This window comes from Dermacentor variabilis, chromosome 4 (genome assembly GCF_050947875.1).
Source record: "Dermacentor variabilis isolate Ectoservices chromosome 4, ASM5094787v1, whole genome shotgun sequence".
NCBI lineage: Eukaryota > Metazoa > Arthropoda > Arachnida > Ixodida > Ixodidae > Dermacentor > Dermacentor variabilis.
The window spans coordinates 60,883,424-60,891,646 of record NC_134571.1 but is presented as its reverse complement, the minus strand read 5'-3'; the positions used below and the strand labels follow the sequence as shown (position 1 = coordinate 60,891,646).

General features: G+C 45.5%; 1 protein-coding gene across 4 annotated transcripts in view; it reads left to right on the top strand.

Moving 5' to 3' along the window:
- Nucleotides 1–7,508, top strand: part of LOC142579249 (uncharacterized) — a 46,290-nt gene extending 38,782 nt beyond the window's left edge. For 3 of the 4 annotated variants that reach the window (XR_012827371.1, XR_012827370.1, XM_075689271.1), the window contains exons 2-3: nucleotides 4,851–5,117; nucleotides 7,253–7,508. Coding sequence is in view for 2 of the 4 variants with exons in the window: in XM_075689271.1 (XP_075545386.1) it covers nucleotides 4,851–5,091 (241 nt within the window). In the remaining 2 variants the exon portion in view is untranslated. The remainder of the gene's footprint in view (nucleotides 1–4,850; nucleotides 5,118–7,252) is intronic. The other variant, XM_075689270.1, reaches the window with a different exon arrangement.
- Nucleotides 7,509–8,223: the final 715 nt, after the last annotated feature.

Genomic DNA, 8,223 nt, shown 5'->3' with positions numbered 1-8,223 from the left:
TGAAGCTATGCGCCGCAGTGATGGAGACTTGGCGTGGGGCCTCCCAGTTGTGCAGCGCGAAGGCTATCAAGTGTCGTGCTTGCATTCGGGCAAGGGACGGCCTTCGAACAAGTGCCAGCTGCAAGTTCCGTCGTGCTTGTTTTCTCGTGTGTTTTCTTCTCATCACTGGCATTACGAGACATCTGGAGGGAATTCACATCGCACTAGGAGAATAAAGGGATGAGAAGCATATTCCGCCCCGCAATCGCTGTTAAACAGCGTCACTCCGAAATTTGCGTTTTATTGCTCGAGGTACACTCATTCAAAACTCTTTGCGCTTGCATGATATTGCCTGTGCAACTTTGAAAACGTTTTGTCGTAGCAGTTTGATTGCAATTTGTAAACTACCCTAATAATTTTTTTTCGCCGCGTTCGCGCTTAGCAATTGCAATGGAGGAGAGTATACCTTCGGAAAAAATGGTTGAGTTACAGAAAGCTCTGTAACATCCTGACGACAGAATTTTAGGGTTGACCTACATAACTGCATATGCCAAGCTTAACCCTCAACTAAATGCAATGTTGTTCTTGAAGACTCCATTCTTGAAGCTCTTCTTGAGGCAATGCTGTTGAAGAATTACATTACTTTTCTAACGTCGAACGAAAAAATAACGCACTGGATCCATACAATCAGTGCTTATAATGCTAAAACTACCACTGACAACTTGCCATAGAAGCTTATGCATGACCCGAAACCCTAATATTGCCGTCTCCTGCACAGTCAGGGGCTACAGAGGTGCCTCTTGCAATTTAACCACGCCACAAAAAGGAGATCTTCGTGTGTCTCAATGAATATGAGGCCCATCATGAACTCAAGGCTGAAAAAGGTTTAAAGAAAGGAACCATGTGCAGATCAAACTTTCATCTGTTTTTTGCAAACCACCCAATTCTTGGCCGTCCTCCACAGTGGGTATTTACCATTTGTGCAGAGGAACAACAATGCACATGTTGGAACCTACGTGAAGGGAAGCTTAAGTACGGTGGTTAACTAAGTGCCTTACAACTAAGAATGATGCTCGATGATTAGGATCATTATTAGTATTATTATGTAGTGGTGGACTGCGGCCCTGCTCCACCACCAATTAGCCAGGCGGCCCCAACTTGCCACAGCCCTTGCTGCTGTGGACGATGTCGACGATGATGATAATGGAGTGATCATAATTATCATCAGCAACAGCAGCAAGTTGGGGCCGCCTGGCTGATCGGTGGTGGCGCAGGACCGCGGTCCAACGCGGTCTCCTGGTCCCGGCCTCAACAAGGGCCACCATGCCACGCTACTTCGTGGTCCTCTGGCCTCCGCCCATGAGGTTCTCCTGGTACCGGCATCTTCGCTTGCTTTCCTTTCTAGCCTATGTCTCATGTTCTACATAGCATGCCTCGGGCTACCGGGAGGCAGTATTCTGTGTATCATGTTAACGAACCTCAAGCAACCGGATACCTTTGTTGTCCAGTTGGTGTCACTTTTGTGATTACAGTGAATGTGGCAATACCTCGGAGGCACGTGATTTTGCTTACGAGCTCCCGCCACAACCTACTCTTACAGCCTGCTCTGGGGAAGAGGAGAAAAGGAGAAAAGGAAATGTTAGATCACGTGGTGAGCAACTGGTGGAGTACGGGTTTACTGACTCAATTATTATCCCGACTATATCGCAGTCTAGCGGCCATGCATGTGTTGCTTGCAAGCAACATCAACAGACGGTTTATTTTGCTGGCAGTTTCTGCGGAAAGCCTTTCGCACGTGTGCACTATATCATCAGAGAAGCAGCAAGGACACGGTGTGCTTGAAGATTATGGTGCAAAGGCAAACGTATTTTATTCTGTATTTCAAATATATTTCAAATTTATTTCATCTTCTTCGGTATTCAGTGAATCTGTTAAAGCTATTAATGCTCACGTCGACGCCCCGGTATTTCACTGCCGCCAATTACCATACGAATGATAGCTATTTCAGTCTGTACATATAGCTACTGTTTGAAACGTAGCGCTAGAAAACGGAATCAATAAAAAAAGACTCTTTATATTTCCTGGTATACTTTGTCACGGAGCAGCTGCCCACGAGACGTGACCACCTCAGCCTAAATGTTACAATCTCTTAAGGAGTGAACGATCTTTAACAATATTGAAAACGCTGACTACACGATGCCGAATGACGACTTATTTTCCATGTGGTGACGTAATGATGGGCCAGCTAGGCCGGAGAAGCCTATGCCGTCACAAGTTTGCTGAATTTCAATTCGCCTTATCTTTGAAATCTGGTGAGAACCGTGAGTCAGCTCCTCCCACAATAAGGAGGATTCCGTGAACGTTCCCGAGAGACTTCAACTTCTATGGTGCACTCGGCTTTACTTGAGACCACATTTTTCACTCTGCTTTAGCGACCGACTAAAAGCTGACTATAATATGCTTTCCGAAGCCCGCGACAATTTCAGTTATACATTTACACCCCTACAGGGTCATTGCGCAATTTTTTTAAGCAAAGCGATTTTTTTTTTTTACCTACCTTCCCGGTGTTTGATGTGTCGCTGTGTATCTCGCCGAGTAATAGAGGATACCGGAGACGGCGTATAAAAAATGGTGATTTAGTAGGCCAATCCGAATACAAGTGCACATTACGTGTCCTTGCAAGGTCTTTAATATGCTTTGCAGCGCAGGCCGATCCTAGAGGCACTGCAATCAAAGACATCTGTGGGCCGATCTCGATAGTGCTGTCGCATGTCTCCTAAAAGCAGCATGTGGACCTTAGCTTCTTTGCCTCTTTCTCCGGGGTTTGTCGCCGTTGTCTCACTGAGGAGACATTGCGGACGGTCGCCCACGCAGCTGGAACACGGAGATAGAAATAATGAATAAGAGCTGTGATGTTAATGCGGAAAGGATTGGAGAGGAAGTGCTCATGCAGTGGGCGTTGGTTTAGAAGTCAAAAATGGTGTTCGTGTAGTTCAGCGCGACATTAGAAGATATTTGCCGACGTCTCAAAGCGAAGGTGCTATTTATAAAGCATTTGCAATGGATATAGACGCGCTAAACGTCAATCGTTATGTTCCGTATTTCGCTGTACGCACACCCATATGCTTGCAATTCTACTTGGGTCGAGATACAAACATTGTCTTGGCATTGGGTGATGTTATGGGAGCCGTCGATCACATTACAAAGTTTTTATTTGCAAGCTTGTTTCTAATTTTCTTCTTGGCTTTGTTCACTCTGTGCACCTAGGCAAGCACCAGCACTTGTAAAAATCTCGTCATCGTTCGTCGTTGTTGTTGTTGTCGTTGTTGTTGTTGTTCCGATGCGAGCTAAAGGTATTCGCACTACATTCGCGCTCACACTGCCATGCGCCCCCGTCTATATATTTTCAAGATTGTGCTGCATGACCAATACATGCTTCTAAATTTATTGCGCCTCATTGATGCGTTTCTGCATTCTCAACCCCTACTATGACTGATACTTTCCTAATGTAAGAGAGTTTAGGAAAGGTATGGAATGTTTTAGACATAGATAAGTCTTATTTATACATCTTGCACACTTCTCCTTTTGGCAATATAAATTTTACAGACGTATTTTTGCAGACAAAAATTGTTAGCGTGTTTATTTTTTGGGGTGCACTTGTGGTTTCTATTCATTTAAATTGATTTACCGTAGAAGTTATACAGGCACTTCTGAACAAAGAGCGTGATACTGTTTACAGATATTCTGTACCCTCCGTAGAAAAACACTCGTTTAGGTGACTTTATAGCTATGTCGACCTATTGTTGAGATCAATGTCGCTGGTTCGAATCCCGACCATGGCAAAATATTCCGTAACTCTCCATAAGGCGTCTCATACACCCCCGCTGCCGCTATGGGGCGTTAAAAAATGCATCAATGAATCTCTATTTAAAAACAATAAAAGCTATTCACATAAAACTTTGACTGGGAGGTCATCCAAGTCTCTTTTGAGCGAGCTCTTTCAAGTGTACGTTCATGTCAAGAGCGACCTAGCTCAAGCGATAGCTCGTTCAAGTCTCTCTTGCACACGGTGTCTCTGATGCACGCTTTCTTTATTATCAATCGCCGCTTCTGGTGCATGTTGACGGCTGCCTTTATGTCTGCTGCGGCACTGTATTGGTGCCATCATTTAGCTTCCCCTCTGCGAACGAAAATTACCTTTGAGATTTCAGTGCGCACCTTTGATTCTTTTTGCCGCCTTTCTTTTTTTTTTTGCGTGATCAGACATATGACACACAAGAGGCTTTAGACAAGATTACGGGAACCATTGCAAACGCCAATTATAGCTTGAGTTAAAGTCTCCTGATTACGTATCACGGAAGCACATGTGACGTACAAGAGGTTTCACGAAACAATATAAACACCAAGTGCGATGATTGTTTAATTTATACATTTATTTTCTGATTGATTGATTGATTGATTGATTGATTGATTGATTGATTGATTGATTGATTGATTGATTGATTGATTGATTGATTGATTGATTGATTGATTGATTGATTGATTCTAACGTTCCAAAGCAACACCGGGGCTATGGAGACACGCCGTAGATCAAGTACCTAGGTTAATCTTGAGGGCCTTGGGTTTTTTAACGCGTACCTAATTCTAAGCAAGCGAACATTTTGCACTCCGTCCACACCTAAACGCGCTCGCCGCAACCGAAAATCGAACTCGCGACCCTGTGCTCAGCAGTAGAATGCCGTAGTCACTAAGCCGTTGTGGCAGGTAAACATTAAGTGCAAATTGATCGGCAATTGAAAACGCGCATATACTTATCCTGAGTGCTGATTTCAGTAAACAGGTGCTTCCTGCGCGTATGCGTGCGCGTTCAGGTGCGTGGTCAGCCGGCGCAACGTGGAGGACTTCGCGCGCTCGTGGCTCTCGTGGCTTCAGTGCCAGTGGCTGCCCGAGGAACATGACCCCTTCTGCTCGGCGGCCTCGACGTGCGCCCTGGCGCTGGCGTTGTCCGACGGGCGGCCGCGCAGGGCGTTCCTCGCGCTCACCGTGGAGCTGGACTTCTCCAGAGAGCCCGTGCTCCACAAGCGGATGCCTGTGTACGACTGCGAAGCCTGAACGACTACTCTCCGCGGCCTCTCTCGGTATCAGTACTGGGGCAAAAGTGGATGTATTGGCGAGAACGGTATCCAATGGGTGGCGCTCACGCTCGAGCGGGGCTCGACTAAGGAAGCCTTCGAATGCGCAGTCGGCCGCAAAAGTTCACGCGACATGAATTCAACTGGAAATGCGATTTTCTTTCTTTCTTAAGGGATCCAGAGAAAAGACGGGGAATGGCACTTAAGGGATGGCACTCCTCATTTAATGGATGACTATACGTAACTCGCAAAACTATGTAATCTTTGAAACCCAGGCTTTACGGAAATCAAGCTTTTAATGCAAATCTCGCGTCCCGCAATTTTTTGCGGCCGACTGTACACTCTGCACCTTAAGAACTAAGCTTCAGTGCTACTCATGTGGAGATAACAGCTTTATATATATATATTTAACCATATTTCCGAGGGCCATCGTATGCCCCAGCGCAGAACGTTCACACTCTGGCATGTCGCTATAGTTGGCTAAGAGGATAAATAATCTAATCATAAGGCGAATCCAGCGAATGTTTTAAACTTGTGGCTAATTTTTGAACGATTAATCTTGCAAGTAAGTGTTTACTTGACATCTTAATGATAACGGTATTGCAGCAACGCCAACCATCCGCAAAATACCTTTCATTGCCTTAACCATACCCTAATTTCTTACTCTGCGGACACTCTGAAGTCATGTCCACTGGTAAAACAAAGCACGAAATAGCGAAATAAACCCATCATTGCAATTAGAGTCAACTCATGACAACAAACTACATTTCATAAAGAACGCAAGGAAGTAATTAATAAAGGGAAAATCAGAAATCCACCCGTTCGTACCAATTGCTACAAAGGAAACCCATACGGGTTCCTCGAAAAAAAGGCCTCAGAGTTGAAGAAAAATTCGTCCTGGTCCGGTACTCGAACCCGGGACCACCGCCTTTCCGGGGCAGCCGCTCTACCACCTGAGCTAACCAGGCGGCTAGCAGTTGGCAGCGCGAAGTCGAATTTGTCGACAACGCAAAGCAAAGGCAAGTGTTTGACGCAGTAGTTCTGCGGAAACCCGCAAGGTGGAGAGAAGTAATTAATAAAGGGAAAATCAGACATCCACCCGTTCGTAGCAATACACCGGGACTCTAATCCGGTGGTCCCGGGTTCGAGTCACGAACCAGGACAAATTTTTCTTCAACTCTGAGGCTTTTCTTTCGAGGAACCCGTATGGGTTTCCTTTGTAGCAATTGCTATACGAACGGGTGGATGTCTGATTTTCCCTTTATTAATTACTTCTCTCTACCTTGCGGGTTTCCGCAGAAGTACTGCGTCAAACGTAAGGAAGTCATTAAGGACGTTCGAAGCGATCCCTCTCTCTAGCCGTGTAGTTCCGTCCTTGTTGGGCTGTTTGAGCAACCGTAGTGGGCAGACTTAAGCGCCGGATGTTTTCTAAGTACACTTCGCACGAAACTCCCTACAATGCCCTCGATCACGGGCATGCTGGAGACTGGAGCGAAACACCAAGAACGAAGGTCGGATTCTGATGACGGCGGGTTGAAAAACCGTGGTTATCTTCATTTTAAGACAACATTAAAGAAACCCAAGTGGGCAGAATTAACACGAAGGCTTGCACCACTCCCATACAGCGTCTATTGTCAGTCCAGATTTAGCATCAGGAGGTCAACTGCGTAGAACTTCTGTGCTCAGCAATATGTCCTTTCGGTTGCAATCAGCAGAACAAGGGGTGGAGTACGAAGAGAATTTAAATCACTCATAGTGCTTTGACGCCCACGGTTTAGGGTGTTCTGCATCCACTTAGGCTTGCGACTTTACCCATATAGTACTGAAATGTAGCCGCAGAAATCAAGCTTTAGCGTCCTCTGTGTTTGGTCTCCCAGCTAAATCTACCCTATGCCTACCAGTGGGTGGCACAATGTTATCTTTTTCCACTCTTTCCCATTGTTCCATTTATTTCCTTTATAAGAGTATTGAACCAATTACACTATATCAATTTCCTCTTTGCAGTACCATCCTGTACCTCTCCTGCGCATTCATTGTCAATCACGAGTGTTGGTTTTTTCTGTTAGTGCTCTTAAATGTAGATTCGGCGCGCGCATGCATTTCTTGTTGTTATCTTACGTTTCATATGCGCCTGAACGCAGTTGCTGGAACCGAGAGGGAAAGCTTCCGAAGTTCGACTCTGCTGCCCGGAATCCTCAAAATCGGAGGCAGGGCCCCAACTTTCCGTTACAGCTGCGAACGGAGCGGACATTCCACAACGTTTCCTTTTCGCTGGGATAACCCTGTGCCGTGATGATAAAAAAAATTTCTCGTACTAAGAGAACAAAAACATCGGGAACGGAGACGCGGATTTCTGTTTACTTGTCTTATGTATAGTAAACGCAGCACTTCCACCGCTCCATTGCAGTTAACCTCACCCATACAGGTCGAGAAGTTGCGTTCGGTCGTGACACCGCAAAGTATCCACAGAGTCTTTTGTCTCACCTGTATCAGGCTTGCTCTCGTTGATACAGGCGATCTCGCAAGCTCTTGCGAAACTCGCTCGTCAGCGGTTATCAGGCAGCAACTTGACACTGCAGCGGACCCAGCATGTTTTCTGTGGTGTACCACGCTTGTAGCTTTGATCACGCCCAGCATTTGTTTTTTTGTTTTGTTTTTTTACTTCGGTGGAAACGTATATCGAGAGGGCGCGCTAAGAATAAGCAAAGAGTGTTGCACAATACAAGAAAACATTGCCCGGCTAACAAGACACTGAACAGAGGCGCTAAGCTTAACTTGTGGAATACGCTTCTAGATGGAAGGCTTGTTAGCGGCAAAAATAATTGCGACGCGACAAGTTTAGTCATTTTCTAGAAGTATCGTGTCGTCGTTTCCATAAGTGTAATAAAATACTTGAGTAATTGTAGCTTACTGCAAATAATTTGTAGATATTCAATTCGTTTACGGATTCGAGCGAGTAGCTATTACCTCGCTCCCTTATTTGTTTCAATCTGCTGAAATGCAGTATAACAAGAACTCTACTTAATTACACTATCACCGCAAGCTTAAAGGCAGCCAGCTCGAGCTCCCCTCGTCGAAGAGCCTAATCTAAAAGCCTAACCTAACGCTGTGC